This window comes from Pituophis catenifer, unplaced genomic scaffold (genome assembly GCF_029215685.1).
Source record: "Pituophis catenifer annectens isolate HBS135680 unplaced genomic scaffold, rPitCat1.0.hap2 SCAF_7, whole genome shotgun sequence".
NCBI lineage: Eukaryota > Metazoa > Chordata > Lepidosauria > Squamata > Colubridae > Pituophis > Pituophis catenifer.
Window position 1 is genome coordinate 69,826,464 of NW_027256887.1, and position 20,205 is coordinate 69,846,668.

General features: G+C 40.9%; 1 protein-coding gene across 2 annotated transcripts in view; it reads left to right on the forward strand.

The window, feature by feature from the left end:
• Nucleotides 1-671: 671 nt before the first annotated feature.
• The window catches only part of HIPK2 (homeodomain interacting protein kinase 2), a 165,745-nt gene continuing 146,211 nt past the window's right edge, over nucleotides 672-20,205 (forward strand). For both annotated transcript variants that reach the window (XM_070947724.1, XM_070947725.1), the window contains exon 1: nucleotides 672-765. In XM_070947724.1, the coding sequence (XP_070803825.1) occupies nucleotides 747-765 (19 nt within the window). In that variant the 5' untranslated portion in view covers nucleotides 672-746. The remainder of the gene's footprint in view (nucleotides 766-20,205) is intronic.

Here is a 20,205-nt window from a genome sequence, read left to right on the forward strand (position 1 = left end):
ACCGCCTCCCCTCGCTTCTTCTGGGAAGCGGCGATCCATGCCATCGGCGGTCGATTATGTGCAAAGTCCCTGGGCTTTTTTTTCCCTCCTCTCTCTCTCTCTCTCTCGCTCTCTCTCTCTCTCTCTGTGCCTTCCCTCCTCGCTCTCTGCTCGCTGCTCATCTACTCTCTGCTCGCTCGCTGCCTCTCCCCCGTCCCTCTCTCTCTCCCTCTCTTTCTCTCCCTCTCTCTCTCTCTTCGAACGCAACTTTTGCAGAAATCTCTCTCTCCACCGCCCCCCCCAACACACGCACAGACATGTTGAGCTGAGAAGGTCGGGGGATCGCTCCTGTCCCCCCCCCTCCCCGCCCCCAAACCCCTAAATCTGGGGGACCTCCAGCCACCCCCTCCCCCTCCCCACTTGACCCGTTCACTGGGCGACGACCCCCTCCCCTCCCTCCCTCCCACCCTCCGCCCCCCCTCCCTGCCCATCTTCTATTTTGGCTTCTCCTTCTTCTCGGGCGGCTGGTGCAGCAGCTCCTGGATGGGCTCCTCCGCGGCTTCCCCTCGCCCGCCGCCTTTCTCCGGGAACTGAAGCGAGATGCAGGAGGCTGGTGGCCGCTTCGGCTGTACGGAGAGACACAGGCGCAAGATGGCAGATTTCTATTGAGTTTAAAGGGGCGGCGGGGAGGGTGGGTGGGGGGGCGCAAGCCGAAGTCCTGCTTCGTTTTTCTTCCGTTGCCATGAATAACAGAATCCCTTGCACCGATGGCTCCCATGTACGAAGGTAAGGGCAGCTTTCGGATCTTGGCAGGGCTGTTTCTCTTCCTGCTTTCTTCGACCTCGCTCCCGTAGCCGGCTTTCCTTGGGGGCGGGTTGGGGGGGGGGAGGAGAAAAAGAGAGAAGCGGGGGGGGGAGGCAGCGAAAGGAGGCGAGGAAAGAGAGGGGAGACCCCCCCCCAACACACACACCTCCGCCGGCTGCCTTGGATTTCCCGGGATCGGTGTGTGTGTGTGTGGGGGGGGGGGGAAACCGGTTGGAAACGGCGCGGGGATCCAAGGAGGCGCCGATCCCTCTTTGTATGTGCAAATGCAGATCCGGGGAAGCGCGGGTGGCTTTGCCGTGGGGTCGTCTCGATCGCCCCCTTTCCCTCCGGCTTTAGGGAGATCTTTTGAGAAGGCGATTCCCATCCCATCCCACCCACCCCCACACCCCCTTCCCGCGGCTTGTGGAGAAAGTGCGAGTTCCCGTGGGGGTGGGGGGATGCGGGGGTCTCTTTTCCCACCCTCGGCGGCTGATATTGCGGGGAATCTCCTGGCGGTGCCGGCTTTGGAACAATGAAATTGACAAGGCGGGGGCTGCGCCGCCGGCCCGCCGGGCGCTCTCTAATGCGGGGCTCGCTCTCGCGCACAAATGGGAACCCCTCTTCCTCCTCCTCCTCCTCTTCTTCTTCCTCCTCCGGACCTTCCCGGCTCGTGAAGGTGCCCGTTTTGTCCAAGCGCTGGCTGAAGCCCCGAGGTCCCGTAAGGGGAGAAAGAGAAGGAGAAGAAGATGCCTTACAGGTAACACGCCGGCATCTGAGCTTCTCCCGGAGCCGAGTGCGTGGCCAGATGTCAAAGGGGGAGGATTTGTGGGGAGAAGAAGAAGAAGGAGGAGGAAGGAGAAAGGACCCACGAGCGATTTTCTTTTGAGCTTCGTCCACGTCCGGTTTCTTTCTTTCTTTCTTTCTTTCTTTCTTTCTTTCTTTCTTTCTTTCTTTCTTTCTTTCTTTCTTTCTTTCTTTCTTTCTTTCTTTCTTTCTTTCTTTCTTTCTTTCTTTTCCTTCCTTCCTTCCTTCCTTCCTTCCTTCCTTTCTGTTTCGAGCTCAAGCAAACTGGGCTTGGAGGTGGGTGGGTGGGTGGGTGGCACTGAAGTGATTTGCGGGAAAAGATGGGGAAAAAGTTGATTTTTCGCCTTTTTTCGTTGGCATCTCTAAATTGGGGGAAGGAGATGTTTCTCGCCCCCCACCTCCCCGCCCCTTCTGTGGCTGCTTCTGGTCCACGAAGACAGAACAATACCTGAATTTAAAACCACCTTGCGCTTATTCGGTCGTCGTCCCTTCCCCCCTTCCCCTCCCCGCGTCCCCCTTTTCTCTTTCGTTCGGGCTCGGTTTTGATTGCCGAAAATGCGGGAGAGACGTCCCGTTTTAATTTAGTGCTTCAGTTCAAGAATCGTCTCGTCTGGTTCTTTTTATCGCAGCCACAGAAAGGTTAAAATGCGAAACCCGGGTGAGTCTGTCTAAGAGCGTGTGTGAAAGGGAGAGTAGTTCTTTTTTTGGGGGGGGGCAGACGAAAGGAGTGCAATAAAACTTAAGAGAAAACCCGACGTTAGTTGTACAGACAGATCTTTTCTTTTCGCTTGGTAAGAACCGGTTTCCTCGGGCCTGTAAAAGTTATGATCTGAAGTCGATTGTCCTAAATGCATGGATTGGTAAATCGCTTTCAACCCCTTCCTTTTAAATCCTTTGTTGCTTGGGCAGAAATTATAGACCTAAAAATAACAGAAGACTCAGGTATGGGATTTATGGTTGCAGATTTCTCTCATGGCCAGATGGTGAGTTTATCAGATCAGAAGGTAGCCATTAAGGAAAGAAAGGAAGAAAAAGCAAATATGTCATAAAAGTGAGCATCCAAAAAGGTGAAGGCCACTCAGGTTGGGATTGGGAGGGTGGAGAAAAATAAGGGACAAACCTTCTGTTGCTTTAAGAGACAATAAGCAAAGTGTGGTAGTGTTATTAAAACTATGAAAGAAGGAAGGAAGGAAGGAAGGAAGGAAGGAAGGAAGGAAGGAAGGAAGGAAGGAAGAAAGAAAGAAAGAAAGAAAGAAAGAAAGAAAGAAAGAAAGAAAGAAAGAAAGAAAGAAAGAAAGAAAGAAGAACCATATCTGCAGCGATTAGATCAGCCTGGCATGCTTAAAAAAATAAAAAAGGAAGAAAAAAAAAAGGTTTCTCTTTAAATAACTCCCTAAAGCGCCCTCTGCTGAACACATTGTATGGTTTCTATTCTTGAAAAGTCACTTACAAATGAACCAGTAGATCTGTTAAGGCTATTTTAAATTGACTTTTTCCATACTGGAGGTAGTATTTTCTTTTTCTTGTAATTAAGGATAGTGTAAATCATTTTCACCCTGCCCTTTATCCAACAACATAGGGTCTTTTTTCATATACAACCTGCGAAGGTTGTTCTCAAAACAACCTTCGCAGATATGAAGGATTAGACAGGTGTTTCCCAAACTTGGCAACTTTTAAAACGTGTGGACTTTTTAACTCCCAGAATTCCATAGCCATGCAGGGAAATTCTGGGAGTTGAATTCCATACATCGGTTGCCAAATTTGACACTGGTTTAGGTTGAGGCAGAATGAGTTTGATGGCTGATAGTGACCTTTATGGATCACAGAATGGGATTTGAGCCTGTCGTTCCCTCCTATGTTTAATGCTGATGCTGTCATTCGGCCTTCCCTTATATAGTCTTTCCTGGATATGTTGGAATACAACCCCTATGATTCTCTGGAGACAAAACCGGGACTCTCACGGGCCTGAAGGTTTCCAAAGTGAAGAAGTTGGTTTTCGTTTGTGTGCATCCTTTACCCAAACTTTTGATAAGGCTGTGAAGGCTACCGTTGGGTTGACATTGTGGTGAGAACAGAGTCAAGATGAAGCTGGAAGCTTTCCTATCCTCTGCTTCCAATATCTGAATTCTGGTAAAAATGACTGATAGAGCTGACAATATTTATCCCCTGTGCCCATAGAGTCTGTTGCCGTTCTAAGGAAAAATCTTGTTTGAGTTTGTACGTTGCATACTTTCTCCATCCTCTGTATTCTTCACAGGGACCATCGTACCTTTAGTTACAGATTGGGGATGGATCATCCAAGACAGGTTCAGATGGTTCTAGTGCATTCCTCTAGCCATGCTTTTTGTCGTGTCTATTGGATTGTTCTACCGAAGGGTAAAAAGATCATCCTTTAGCATTTTAGGAAGCCTAGCAGTCTTTTAGCTTCACTAGCACTGCACATTTCAGAAGATGTGATCTCTCACCTTTGCCGGCTTTGTGACTTTAATGAGACATTTTTGAAATTCTTTTTACAAGTGCTATTAAGCAATGTAGCTTTACCTTTTCATTTTGCCTTTTAAACATTTTTGAATTTTGTACTGAACTTAAAAGGCTTATAGGTCCAGGCAATGCATATGCAACAAAAGAGTGGCACAGAATTCCTTATATTATAAATATATGTGTATTATTAGAATTTGTGGGCAAAATGTTGTAAGGTGACTTTGCTCAGTATCCCCAATCTAGTACATTTTATACCCAAAACAAAAAGTGTATTGATAATTCATATGGGCATTATAAATATATCACCTCTGAAAGAATATTTCCTTGTAACTTACCCAGTAGGTATACTGTTGGCCATCATTCAGGGTTGGATCTCACATGCTTATAGGGCATCTGTTGGAACCCCGACATATATATTGCTTCATTCATTTCCTTCCCCTCAAAAAATAGGTTCTGTCTTGTAAAAAGGTAATTCAGTGTTGCTGAAAACTCTCTGTTTAAGGTCATAGGAAGAAGTGGAAAACTTGGGGCTCTGTGGCACTCTATTCATACATGCAATAAATTATTTGATTTTTTTTTTTAAAAGATTTTTTTATCCCACTTTTTGCAGGCACCAAGCAAATGATATACACATAGAATCTGGCCCAACTTTATAGTGACAGATTGAGGAGGAAGACAAAATCCATACAAGTAGTCCTCAACTTACAACAGTTCGTTCAGTGACTGTCCAAAGTTACAACGGCACTGAAAAGAAGTGACTTATGACCATTTTTCAAACTTAACGACCATTGCAGCATCCCCATGGTCATGTGATCAAAATTCGGATGCTTGGCAACTGACTCCTATTTATGTTGATTGAGGTCCTGTGACCCCCTTTTTGTGACCTTCTGCCAAGCAAAGTCAATGGAGAAGCTAGATTCACTGAACAATCGTGTGACTAATTTAACAACTGCAGTGATTCACTTAAGAAATGTGGCAAGAAAGGTCGTAACATGGGCCAAGACTCGCTTAACAAATGCCTCACTTAACAACAAATTATAGGCACAATTGTGGTCATAAGTTGAGGACTACTTGTATATGAGTAAATCAGCGTTAATTATTTTCCCCAGTAGTTGGTTTCAATTTAGTTTGCTACCGGTTTGCTTGTGTGTATGCACTTGCGTGCGCATGCAATACTTCTGCATGTGTGCAGAAGCGTCCAGGTGGGTGGGCGGAGCCTCCCGCCACCGGCACTACTGGTTCGCCCGATCCAGGGCACTACCAGTTCGCCCGATCAGGGGTGAACCGATAGCAAACCACAACTGATTTCCCCGTTTTCAAGGGTTTTAAGCTGGGGATGCTCCAGAATCACCAGCAGGGGGAGATAATTGATTCTGTAGATCATTTTAAGTAGAGACACCCAAGAATTGAGAGAACATCTCCATACAAAACATGTCTCTTTCCATTGAATTTTGATCCTTCTGCATAGTCTTCACTGGATTTGGGCCTATCTGTCTTGAGTCCAGTACTATCAGATCCTTGTTGTTGTTCTATTTCTCAATGGCTTTCTTTTCCCCAATGCTTACCATCTTGAAAAGAGTCTGCCCATTCTTTATATACCCAATCCAGAAAAAAAAAGCCTCTGGCATTCCTCTGGAACTGTGGATTTTAAACATAAAGTTAGGACTTGAAAATCTCTATAGAGATTAAGCAGGCAATGCATCTGGCTGCTAAAAAACTAAGTTGAGGTAAGAAGGTAAAAAGAGCTGTAGTGGGTCAAATTAAATGTGTATCTAATTCAGCATCTGGTCACCAGCAGATGTCAGTTGGAAGTCCCCAAGCAAAACATGGGTGCTCTAGCACCACCAATTTCCATTTTTTACAAGTGGAATTCAGAAAATTTAAATCTGAAACTGGTTATATCTTAGCCAGTACAATTAATAGACATTGCTAGGGTAATCTCTACAACTCTGTCTAATTTTCTATTAAAAAGATGGCCATCAGTGCTTCTTGTAGATGTAAATGTATTTGACAAATTGACAAATGTGAAGAAGCACATCCCCCCTCCCCTACCCCAATTCTTTAAGTATCCCCTCTGGGAATATGCATCTCATTTAAATAAATTCCTTGTATGTAAAAAAAATTCCTTGTGTGTCCAGTCACACTTGGCCAATAAAGAATTCTATTCTATTCTATTCTATAAGACAAATTCCCAGGTTCATGTTTGTTCCTTAGATTTAGGAAATCTGGGAACTGGAAAGCCAAAAAAATGCTGTTCAGGGACCTATGGTGAATCTTGCTTGTCTTTGTAATGTATCTGCTTCAAAAAACACACACATTGAAGTGTAAGTTTTTTCAATGTCTGTAGAAAAAACCCTAGCAAATGAAATACATGAAAATCCCCTTAGGTATAATAGCAGATAATGCTGTCTGGAAGCTTTCAGCAGGATATGCCCTTCATCTCATGACCCAGTTTGCATCCTCAGGTACCCACAGATCCCTAGACAACAATAGAGGAATCTAGTTAAAGACATATTAGAGAATTCCCAGCAGCATTCTTCCTTTAATGTTTTTTTTCCACCCAACAAAAGACCCAAGGGGTAGATTAAGTTGGGAGATAATGGTTGTTCCAAAGTCACCCATTAGTTTCCCTGGCTCTGAGTGGACTTGAATATTGGATCTACACCAGATTGACTCTGTATTCTTTGTAATTGTGTTGTGTTCAGCTGGAAAACAAATGAACCATTTGTTCAGCTCAAGTTCCGCTGATGACTGTTAGAGAAAATTACATGTATCATGAGTAAGAATTTGGAGAAGAATTTGACTGACTGGTTAATTTTTTTTGTAGTGGTTTGATAGGGAAGAAAAAATGTAGAAGTATAGAATGGTGCTGAGTGGTTGAACAGGAGACAAAAGGGAAATGTAATCACTAGATAGGTCTATAATGCAATCTAATCTTCACTACAACAGTTTTTAAACTTCATATTTGCATACCACTTTTGGCTAATATACCTCAGTTTTCCTTGCAGCAAGAACTGAAGAAGTTAGAAATGATCTGGAGACATGGGCAGAGCCAAGAGTCATCTGAAATCTTGCAAATAGGAAAAATTAAATAAAGCAGGGTATTAAGTCAGCAGATCTTCACCTTTTATTTTATTTATTTATGTAGTCTAGTACGGGGTAGAGAGATGATTAGGCCAGCTGGATTTTGTCAACATAGCCAAGAACTCTCAAAATCATGTGTGGGCAAAAATTCATATATAGCACGTGCCAGCTGCTATGGTACAGAGGGCAGCACATCAGAAACAGTGAGAACCATATTAAGAGATATATAGCAAAAGCTGTAGATTATTGGCAGGTGGTTTTTGCATGTTAAAGGTCTTGGTTCAGTCCCTAATACCACCATGTGATGGTAGGCAGGACTTTTGTCTGAAGTCCCAGAGAGCTATTTGTCAATCAGGTAGAGTGAAAATGATGCCCTCCAGTTATTTTGGATTTCAACTCTTCTGGTAAGCAGCTATGATAATTGTGATCCAAAACATCTGCTGGGAACATGTGATCTACTTTGGATGTAGGCAAAAGTCCATCTTAACATAAAGCAGAGTTTGTGTTCTTCCTTTGATTTGAGGTTGAAAATGGAGAGATTCAGTAACATGAATGAGAAGAAGCCCATTTCCCCAATGGGAAATTATACTTTTGTCCCCCCCAAACCCAGAACCAACTCTACATATTGCTCTCTTAAGGGATAGTGCAGGAGCTGTAACACTAGGACCAGCATCTAATATCATCCACTGGCATTTCTGGCTCAGCTAGGAACAAAACAATTTGAAAATGATCCAGATTATTAAAATAATGGCATTTTAAAGAATCATCTTTTTGTCATCACTATCGAGACTAATGTGAAGTATATAAGATTTTGACCCATTTCACATTGAAAGAAGCTGGTAGGCTGGGTTTTTATTGTACCTAAAAAAAAAAATACACTTCATTCTCCATTTCTGTATTTTGTCAAACTATTTTTCAGTATTGGAGTAGAAAAAGCCAAGGTGGATTATCTCATATTATGATGCTCTGATTGCAACAAATGCCTTGCTTCTTGCTTTGCGGTCATGAGTAAGTGTTTTCCCATTTTCAGTTCTAGCTTCCCCAAGTATTAACTAGTGCTTGGCATCTGATGCCTTGAATCGATAATGATTCTCTTGAGCCTTGTGGAACAGAACTTCTGCAAAGCCAGTAAGACTGCTGCAGGATGCGGATGCTGATAATTGAACATCTTAATAATGCCATGATTAATAAAAAGTGGGTGTTCCCTGGCAAAAGCTCAGTTTTTCTCTGCCAAGTTCCATTGTGGTATATAAAAAAAGGTTTGAGTCACTGTTTTTTTTATGGTCCCTTTCTACCAATCTTGCTGTGCAGAAAAGCCTTCAAGTGCCAGGAATGGCTTCATTTATCATAAACAGTACGATGCACTTATAATAAATAGATAGCAGTGCAAATGGTTCAGGGACTTGCTGAAGCTCAGTGCTTGAAGGCATGATCAGTGATCTAAGAAGCATTCCTAGGATTTGGGGTTCCCATAGGCAAGACAGCTCAGAAGCCTTTTGTATCTTGACAGGCTTGGAGAATAGAGGGAACCTAAGAAACTGTCTTTTACCAGGTAAGAATCTTAATTTACGTAGCTTAGCTAATATAGTCTATTCCTGATTGACTACAGCTCTCTCAGGTCTCTGAAAGCAATCTTTCCCACCTCCTGAGCAATAAGGAACAACCAGGTAAAAATGCCCCATGCATGTATTCACTTACGCACCATGGTAGGAGGTGGAAGACCTGCTGTCTTTTATAAGTAAGGAAGACAGCTAAGCAATCTGTTCATTAGAAAGAGCAGGATCTTGTGGGGCAACTAGCTCTGACAATTAATTTTAAATGGGTCAGACCTCTTCCCAAAGGTAAAGTGCTTCTTCATTACAGAATTCAAGCCAGAAGCGAGGCATTTACAGGAGAAATCTCAGATCTTGTCTGCAAAAATCTGAATGATACCAGATGGAAGCAAATATTGGTTTCCCAAATCTCTTTGCTGCTATTCAGTGGTAATTCTACAGTGTCCAAAGACAGATATCCAGCTTGAATCCAAGATCAAAAGCCAAAATGTAGACCAAAATACAAACATTGCTCTAGCATTGGCTGCTAGAAATTGAAGGGTCATTAAACCAAACCCTGGAAACATATCCAGGTACCAGCTGTGGGATGATAGACAATTCCCACTTATAGATTGAATCCCTCTTCATGAATAGGACCTACTTCTAGTAATCCTTTACTCAGAAGAGGGCCAGTTTCTCAGTTGTCCTCTATGCCAAGGGTCTCCAACCTTGGCAACTTTAAGACTTGTGGACTTCAACTCCCAGAATTCCTCAGCCAACAAAGCCAGCAAAGCTCCCAGAATTCTGGGAGTTGAAGTCCACAAGTCTTAAAGTTGCCAAGGTTGGAGACCCCTGCTCTATGCTCAAGCCATGTGATCCTGTTCATGAATAAACCTTCTTTCCATGCAACTTCCATGAATCCAGTGTCTTTTTTTCCCACTTGGAACTGAATCCAGAAGGATATTTTTTTCCAACAGAATGAAGGAACCAGTGATGTAGTTTAAGAAGAAATATGCAATGCAAGAAATATGGTGCCTTGATCTTCTATATAGAAGGTGCAATATAAATAAATGAGATTATTGAAAAAGGGATAGACTTAAAATAAACACTGATGTTCTAGTCTGGGAACTGATTTGGCCCTGTTGATTTGTCCATTAATCTTATTGGGTGGGTAGTTCAGTCTCCTGAATACTTAATCTAATTCCATCATTTGAGCATCTCCATCAAGTGGGCCAATGCTGTTGCAGAGAGCTTGGTATAGATGATATATTTGAAGGCATGTCCTGGATGGAAGCTTAAAGATATCTGTGGTGATAAGTAGATTTCCTGTATAACAAATGTTTATGCATCTATTGTGTACTTTAATGGTGACATAAAGGGGGTGGACTTTTTTCTGTAATAGCTCTAGGCTGAGATTGATGAAGGGGTGGAAGTTGCTAAAGTCATGATAGAATTTGATAAAGGATTCATTTCCATGGATCCAGATGATGAAAATGAATCTCAATTAAAGAAAGAGTTTCAGGGGGTAAGAACTAAGATAATGTTGCTCAAAATCAGCTGTCAAGATGTTGGCATATTGAAGAGATGAGTGTATACCCCATGGTTGTGCTATTGATGTGGAGGTACATATATTGCCAAAAATGAAATTGAGTTACTTAATATGGTGACAAGGCACATGCTGTTTGGCATCACTGATGATGTTCTTGATGGCTTTAGATCTGTTGGGAAATGCTCAGTCAAGCAGGGAGGAGAAATCAGGCAAATAGTAAGCCTTGAATTGTTGTCCAGCTGCAAAAGATCCAGGACTGATCCCTCTCCCACAAGCTCCATGGAGCCCTATTTTACCCAAGGGAGTTTGGGAGAGATTCCTTTATTATAGGTTGAATAACAATAAAGTAATCAACTTGAACTCTTCACATGTTGATCTATTGCTTGGGCATGGCAAGATCCAAGTTTGTGGGGGTACAGAGTGCCTCAATAATCATGGTGGTGTTAGGGTGATTTGCCTACAGAGTTGTTTCTTAGGAAGTTTGTGGTGTCTCATTGAGCTGGGAGTGCTGTTAGCATAAGATCTGACTACGAAGTCCATGAAACTTGATATTATGGTTGTGATTCTTTCAATGCTTGAAACAATGGGATAGCCCAGGAATGCCTGGCTTGTGTATTTTGGAACATAGTTAGAAGATACTATGTTTGCATGTAGAAACAATCTTGTACATCCTTAAGAAAATATTTAATCATTTTCTGTAGTTCTTTCTGGTATGATGATGTGGGATCTGAGGACAGAAGTTGTTAGATTGTGGTGTTAGAGACTTGCTTCTCAGCTTCCTTGACTTAATCCTCTTTATTCATGATGACATCTATCCCTCCTTTGTTGGTTTGTTTGATTATGATGTTATTGTTAACTGTAGAGTTAAAGGTTGCTTCCTGAATGTAATAAGAGCAACATATCATAGAAGTAAATGTGAGAATACATGGTATATTTAGCAAATTGTTCAGCACCAAGCAGTAAGTATGACGAGGTTATCTATTGGGTCTTTGGCTGTTTAAGGTATTTATGAATAAACATATAAGGAATGTATGTGATGTCACTAGAAGTATGTTGATTGGAGATCCTTAAATGCATACTTTTCTTAGATGATTGCATGTTGTTCGCTAAAAAATAGAATGATTTGCAGTGAATGTTAAACAGATTGTGTGATGCAACAGGAACTTAGTATATGGGAAGTATGTCGTACCTTGTGAGGGATCTATGTTTGTTGAAAGGAGCAAAATGACTTTGTACAACAGCACACTTCTCTACTTTTTTTTTTATGCAAGTGAGAGTCGGATACACAATGAAGAACCTAAAAGTGAGTTGAACACAAAGGGAATGAGGTACTTAAATATGTAATAAAGTAAGGATAGGCTTAAAAATGAATGGATGCTGAATGAATGTGGACTGAATATAGAAACTGACTGGTATGAAAGAAGTATGGTGAGGTGCTTTGATCATATAGGAAGTGAAAATCAAGTTGTAATTTAAATATGTGAAAAAAAAGTAAATCTATCAAGAGGAAGACTAAGAAGATTGTCATTTTATGAAGCTGGAGTTCTTGAATAAAAGAATGAATTGTGAAGTTTATAGCAGGAAGGCAATGTATGAAGCCATTTGTTGATATGGATATGGATATACAAGGTTGGTTTCCAAGCATAAAATAGTATGGAGACTATAGTGACAATTAGTTTACCTATGTTTCTTTTTCTTAATTTTTAATTTCTTAATCTATTCATTACCCTTTGTCTGTGCTCTGCAAGATGTTTCTTGTCCTGAAAGGTGATTATGTATGCATGGTTTACCATGGGACTCTCTAGAACTGGGGTGTCAAACTTGTGGGCCAGATGCATCACGCACTGGCTACGCCCACCCCCATTTTAGCGAAGGGAAAAAAGTTGTAATATGTCACGTGACGACAACGTGATGACGTGAGTTTGACACCCCTGCTCTAGAATGAGGTGAAGCTCCTTTAGTGAAGGAGAATTCGATATACTAAATTCAGTTTCAGTTGTTCAGAATACAAGTTCTTTATTGATGTATTTTGGGAAAAGAGAATATTATCAGCTGGACTTTTTCTCACATGGAAACCACTGAGGATCACTCTGGGTCAGTGACTGTACAGGTAGACCTCACCTAATGGTAGATGGTAACTCTGATGCTAAAGGACATAGTCATAAAGTGCAATGTTGCCTGACTGCAGTAGCTTACAAAAGCAGTTGTAGCAGTTTGTGTTGCTGTTGTTAAGCAAATCCAGCACAGTCATTAGGCACAATATCAGGTGATTGGAACCTCTGACTGGCTTCCCTTGACTTGCTTGTAGGAATTGGCAGTGAGAGCCCCAAATGGTGATCGTGTGATTATAGGGTTCTGCAATCATTGTAATTGTGAACGTTGCCAAGGGACTGAATTGCGATCATGTGATTGCGGGGATGCTGCAACTACGTGGAACAGTTGTAAAGCCCCTCATTCGTTGCCATTGCAACTTTGAACTGTCACCAGTGGTTGTTACATAAGGACTGCCTATATTAACATGTGGGAATTAGTATGCCTCTGTTATTGCATTAGAAAAATGTATGTATAAACCGGCTAGCATGATGTATTATTGGTTCTAGCTGTGAATAGCTGTGGGCATTTTTGTACCAGTAGATTGTGGCTGCAGAATCCTGACCACCACTAGAGGAGAGCAGTGGGATACATAAAATGCTAACACTTTGCTGTCATCTAGTGGCTGACTAGATTTCTGCTGGCCAGATCAGTCTTCAGGATCCCAGATCCTATGTTGTGGTATTAATGATAAATTCATTGGATGGTTTTTAGCTTGCTATACATAGAGGGACACTGATATACAACTGGGATTATACAGCTGCAGCTCTCCTCACATCAATTCTGTAAGAATAGCTATGTAAAGCCTTTACAAATACAGTGAAATATACACAGAATAACTGTTATAATCATTTGTGACTCTCTCTGCTGTAAACTATAACTCTATTATAGAGTAGTTTTATATCACAAAGCCTTCAGTTTGTGTAAATCAGTTCTCTTTGTAGAGAAGAATGTTAATGTTAATATAGAATTACAGGATAGCTGGCACTTACTTACACATTACCTCATAATCAAACATGACCCACCAAAAATACAATATACAAAGATACCAACTTGTACATTTACACAGGTCTAAATTTAGAAATATCAGTATAATTTAAAAAGAAATACGATCAATCACACCACTGTGGAAAAGAGAACACAAGGACCCACATATAGTGTGGATCCAAAATGTTCAGCTTGGCATAGCATGTTGTATAAATCGTTCTGGTTTGTGGGCAGAGACTTATAACTTAGCACAATGTGTGAGCCCACCCACAAAGAAATAAATCACGGTGCAAATTACAGTATGGCTTATATGAAACTCAACCAATGAAATGCTTGTGATGCTTTTGCACAACTTCAGTTAGTGTGAATCTTTATTCTCAAAAGGTAGATTTGAACAAGAGGCCCTCAAATATATGCCCTGACTCAGATCAGTATTTTTGATAAAACTTTTATTTTTTTTTTATGTTCTGCTTTGTTGGTGCTAGAGAAGATAAATGGGAAGTTACAAAACAAGATGCAGCAAAAATAAACCAGAAAGATAAACAGAAGCTAGCAGAACACAGTGTGTTTTTTAACTGTCTTATTCTTAATCAGGGCCTGGAAATTTATCGGCATGATGCAACAGCGCTGGGGCAAAATTCAATAGACTTCTGTTAGATGATCAGAATGGCCTTTTAAAAATCAATAACCAGTTTTCAGCGATGTACATCACCCAGAACAAAATGACCCTGTGAGAAGAAAATAAGGATGGAGAACTTCTCATGGTAGACTTCCCTTGCTTACCACACTCAAGATTTTAAAATAAAATAATAAAATAAATAAAACAATCCATTGGGTTTGAAAACTATTGGCATAAAAAGCGGAAGAGGGAATTGTTTTTTAAAAAGAAAAAAAACGCAGTTCACAGCTTGAGGAAAGAATCTTGTTTAGCCTTTTTTCAAAATGGCCGTGCTTTCTGTTTTTGTATTTATGCATTCTTCGGCCACCATAGCCATTGTTTGTTCTGATTACTGTCTTCTGATATATTGCCCAGAGTTAAAGCTTAACGCAGTAAGAAAAACTGGTTCCATCCTTCATGCTCTTATATACTCTATAGCCTTCTGGTTTAGAGATGCTCTAGACCTTGTTTGGACTACTGCAAACATGCTCTACATGGGGCTGCCCTTGAAAAGCATTTGAAAACTTCAGCTGGTGCAAAATGTGCATGTGTAGTAAATGGGTTGGATATTCAATACACGTAACACTGTGTGAGCTGCATCCGTTGCCTGCCTGGTTCTGGATGCAATTCAAGGTGATGACTGACACCTTTAAAGCCTTTGTAGTTTCAGAGTGGGTACTTAAGAGACTGTCTTCTTCTAGTTTCCATCCAGTATGTGAAGCTGGGCATGTTACTAGTCCCATCAGTCAAGGAATGTTGACTGGCATGGAGTAGGAATTGTGCCTTCTTTTTTTGTAGCCCTCTGGAGTTGAGAATGACCCTGATCTTGTTGGCTTTTCATAAAGCTTTGATGATTTGGCTTTGGCTTTCCAGACCTGGGGCCCCAAGGGTATGACTTCCTAGCTATGTTTCCATTTATGATACCATTTTTTTCTTGACTGCTATATATATTTAATTTTGTACTGTCGTGTAACTGTTTTAAATTGTGTTATGATTGTTCACTGCCCAGAATCACTTTCTTGAGATAGGTGGTTATAGGTATTGTATAAATGAACAAACAAACAAACAAATAAATAACAAACCTCAGTTTGTTGGATTATAGCTTGTTGAATAAGCCACGGATTTGCTAGGTTTGTATGGTGGACTAGTCCACAATTTAAAAACCCTCAAATTCAATTTTTTGAAAGATGAAGATCCAAGCAACAACTAATGTCAACAGTACCCTAAAGATTTTTTTATTTCGGCCCCTACGTGATAGCCCTCAATGAATTGCAAGCAAAGATTACTTCTCAATTATAGTGCATTATGTCCCCCCCTTTTTTTTTTTGCATAAGCAGATTATGCTTCGATGAAGAATACATTTTCCACTAGGTACGCTTAGCAGCTGCTTTTGTACCTATTTAGCAATTTTTCTATGGAGGATTTTCTCTGTATCCTTAATGAAAATGCAGAGAAAAATATTGTTCCAGAAAGATAACCATCTTAAGCATGGAAAGAGAAATTGGATGAGGAAGTTCTATCAACTGTTTAGTGTCTTCTATATGTTTGTGTTCTGCTTAATTCCACTGGAGAAAGAGATTTCAGATTGTCCTAAATTGCCTTAAAGGTTTTAGATTCTTTTTTTTTTTTGGTGAACGGATGAATATCAGCTGATCTTTGTTTAGTGATTCTTTTGTCCTTGTACATTTTGCAAGACATATTCATATGCTTTCTGCTTATTAGAGACAAATTATTACAATGTATTTTAATTTTGGCATCGGTTCTTGGCTCCCCAGCCCCCAAATGTGTTCGCTCTGCTTACTGTTTCTCCTTGACAACTTTTATATTGATTAGCTGCATATTTTTAGAAACAGTAAACAGCCGTTAGGCATGTGGGTGGCTTGTGGAATTAATATATGTAATTTTTGTAAATCGTGTGTGGTGTTTGACATCGATGGAATGAGGAATTTTTTTTTAAAAAAGTTCCCAGATTCAATCAGGCACAGAGCAAACATAGGTTTTAGTGCTTCATGGGAATACAATCCCCAAAATGAATGGGATTGAAGCTGTGCATTCCCAGGCACCAAATAGATGTAATCAAGTTAAAATAGTTAAAATCAAGATCATTTTCTGGGAAGATCTCCAATAATGGAGAAGACCAGATTGAGCACTGAAAGAACTGTGCCCAAGTTGGCTTCATGGTCATAGTTAAATGACTTTCAACTCAAGATTTCTGTTTTAAATGTAAGTGTGACCGTCTATTAATCAGACAAGACACAAGCAGCATTTTATTAGCCAGGAGTGTTCACTGGCCACAGGAATGTGACACGGTTATAAAGTGGATAAGACCGTATCATACCCATGAGCATGGATGACATTTTCTAGACCCTTTCTTGGGGAGGGTGTTCATGACCTTTTCTTGGAGAGAATGTTCATGACCCTTTCTTGGGGAGGATGTTAAAGTACATTAAGTTTATTTTAGGCCTTATTCAACAATGTTCATGTATTCCTTGCCTCAAAATAAGATAAATTATGCCCTCAAATTTCAGCAGCATGACCAAAGAAAGAGGGGGGGGGCAAATGCAGTCCTGGGGCCATGTATGTGTATCCTCCAGATTGGTAGACTTCAATTTTCAGAATTCCCTGCAATAACTTTTCAGCTGAGAAAGTCTGGGAGTTATCTGTGGGTGTCTGAGTTAAGGAAGACCACAATATAATTTGCCTTGGTTTTATTTTTTTTCCGAATCAAATGAGTGCTGGGAGGCAGAGGCAGATTCCCCCCCCTTGTTTTCCTCCCCAAAAGATAGGTGCATCTTATACTTAGGAGCGTCTTATAGTCCGAAAAATATGGTATTTAATTTAGAGAAGGAAAAGAACAAAGCGAGACGAAATTTTGTGTGTGTGTGTGTGGGGGGGAATATACTATATTATGAAAGAGATGGGGAAAATGAATAACTGAACACTTTCAGACTTATTCATGGTAATCCTGTCCTGATCTCCAAGAAATTCCAGCCTCCAAAAAATTCAAAGGCTGGCTCTAAAGTTAGATTCCTAGGATACACTACATGAAAACCTAGGTTCTATGAGAAGTCCACACTGTGGGAAAAGTGGAAAGAAAGAGACAACCAGCAGCAAAATGGATTGACTTGATTTCAGCAGGGAAGGGTTTGGTTAGGAGACCTGAAGGGTAGATTGGAGACATTCTGGAGAGACACCATCTTGCTCCTTGTTAAGAATTGACCCTAACTTGATATCATATAATCGATAAATGTGGATGGGAGAAATTGGGAAAAGACAAGGAGAGGTACGCCATGTTCTGTGTAGCATGATGTGTATTTCCAGGCTAACCTACATTCCTTCTTCAGGAAAGGAGAGGGCTCTATTCTTGAAACAAGATTCAACAGCCACTTTAATGTTGTCTGCGCTTGGAACCAGGGGTGGGATTCTACCGGTTTGGACCGGTTCGGGTGTACCGGTAGCTCCGACGATCATCTGGAAGTGAACCGGTTCACTCCAATGATCAGATCAGCCTGCCCACTCGCCCTTGAGCTTTATTTATCTTTATCTTCTCAGCTGATTGGCGTGGCAGAGCAGATTGCCGCACCTCGGCTGTGTTACTCCCAAGCAGTAGTGGGTTTCAAATCCTGGCGCTACCGGTTCGCTATCGGTAGTGCGCGGCACTTATGTGCTTCTGCACATTGCACAGAGCATTTTTGATGATGTCTGGGTGGGTGGGCAGAGCCTCCCTCCGCCACCACTACTGGTTCGCCCAAACCAGGGCGAACCGGGAGCAACCCACCATTGCTCCGAAGTGGTAACACAGAAGGTTAGTATTTGTAAAATTGTGCATGATTGCAAAGCGCGTGATCACCGAACTGGTTGTTAAACCAGCAGCATCCAACCACTGCTTGGAACCAGAAGGGTGAGGGCACCCTGCTTGGCCTTAGCTTCAGGAAGCAACTGTTTGAACACAATTCTGATGAGAACCACTTGTCAATAAATATCTCATACTAACTAACTAAATTTGTGCTGTTGCTCCATTATGACACAAGGCAATACTGTCCAGCACAAAGAAGCATCTCATAGAAAGCACATTCTTCTCCACCCTATGTTACCAGTGCCAAACATGGACACTTGAAATAAAACATAAGTGAAAGTTAATCACTGCGGAAATGAGATGTTTGAGGAAAACTGCTGGAGTGATCAGAAGGGATGAAATAAAAAATGAGATCATAAAAGAAAGAATTGGAATAGAACCAATCTTAAATTACTTATAAAGATAGCAAGTTAAGTGGTTTGCTCACCTGGAGAGGATGTCTTGGGATTGTATGCCATACATGGCACATACAGGAGAAGTCCATAGAACATGAGGCAGACCCAGAAGAAGATGGAGAGACAACATCAAAGACACAATACAAAAGCATCAAATAACAATGATTGAGGCCATTAGAAGTACAAGAACCAGAACTCTCTCGACATCCGAAATGGTAAAAATGGAAGTAAAGAAGAAATAGAAGTAGCTTTGTTGTGTTTTCATAATAAAACAGATAGCTGGGAACCCGTTTTTATAAGCACTGTGAGGAAATCTTTTAGCATTTGACTGTAGACATTTTCTGCAGTCCCTTCTTTAAGCTTTGTGGTTCAAATATTATGCATCGGCTCCTTGATCTTGCTTGGCCTACCATCATAATGAATAAATGTCTGGTACAGATATTTTATTTTTATTGCCTCCATTTTAATCTAGCCGCTTCCTACATAAACATTTGTCTATACACACATTAGACAACAACCCATCACCCAATTAAAATTGTATTAATCCATAAAGCAACTGGCAGCAAAAATGTCAGGCTCCAAATATCAGTATTACACCATAAAACAACTAGAGAACTAAATGCAGTGGAAAGAAGCACCAGTAATTAAACTATAAAATCTGAAAATTCCGACTATTGTAATTGTAGATCGACTTTTATGCAGGGGGGGTTGGGTTGGTAGGGTTACATATTTACTTTGGAAAAATGATATATTGATACTTTCTAAAGAATCACTACTTGTTTTTGAATAATAACATGCTGTACTATTTATTAATATGTTGTTAATAATTGGATTTCGATGCTGGCTGAATCCAACCAAATGTTTTGTTAATTATCAAAGTGAGCCGAAAGAAGAATAAAAAACTTGGGAAAACAAATATAGAATTCAGAGGAAAGAGGAATGGGTAAAAAAGTTTTGTACAATAGATAATTCTAAAGGGCCTTAATTGTATATTAAAGTAGTAAAATACATTTATATATTGATCAAAAGATACTCATAGAGATTTATTACAGTAATTATTGGAACACTTTGATTGCATGTTTAGTTAATCCCTGGTGGTTCAGAAGGAATATTCAGCAAGTATAATCTCAGGCCTTCATTACATTTATTAGTACTTGGAAGAAGTCATAGGGGTGTTTCTCAGGGTAGAGAGGTCAAAAGTCAAATCAATGACTATGATCCCCATCTTGACTTCTTTTTGACATTCCTCCTGCAGATTCCGCTATGTTACATCGATGTATGGACTGAGGTTCTTTTCCAATTAGGATTGTATATATTCATCCCATTTTCCATCGTGTATGGCTGACATTAAGACAATTTGGTCCAGTGGTCAAGGCACCAGGTTAGAAAGCAAGAGACTGTGAGTTCAAGTCCCGGCTTAGCCATGAAAGCCAACGGGGTGATTTTGGGCTAGTTGTTCTCTTTTACCCAAGTCACCTTACAGAGTTATTGTTGTGGGAGGGAAATAGAAGGAGGAAGGTGTGTTGGATATGTTTGCTGCCTTGAGTTGTTCGTGAAAATTAAAGGCGGGATATCAATGAATGAAACGAAATGAAATAATAAAATAAAATAAAATAGCCATGCCTTGATGTTCTTCGGTATAAGAGGGAAGGAAGGGAAAATGCTGGCAGGCTTTGAAGAAGGAAGGAAGGGAAAATGCTGGCAGGCTTTGTTATTATAACTTACCTTAACAAAGTAGATTTCCAGTATTTCTGGTGGAGTTTGATTCCTGACATGCTACCTCAAAAGGATGATAGTATCTCTCTGAGGGACCCTCCAAGCAATGCTTCACTAATGAACAAACGTCTACAAAGGACTCTATTCTACTCCTGAGATGCAAAGAAGTGGATGATCTGGGGAGTTCCTACAGAGTAAAGAATGAGGACTCGGTTCCAGGTTGTTCTCATCCTGCATTCAATGTGGCTATTTCATCAGTAGGGCCAGTC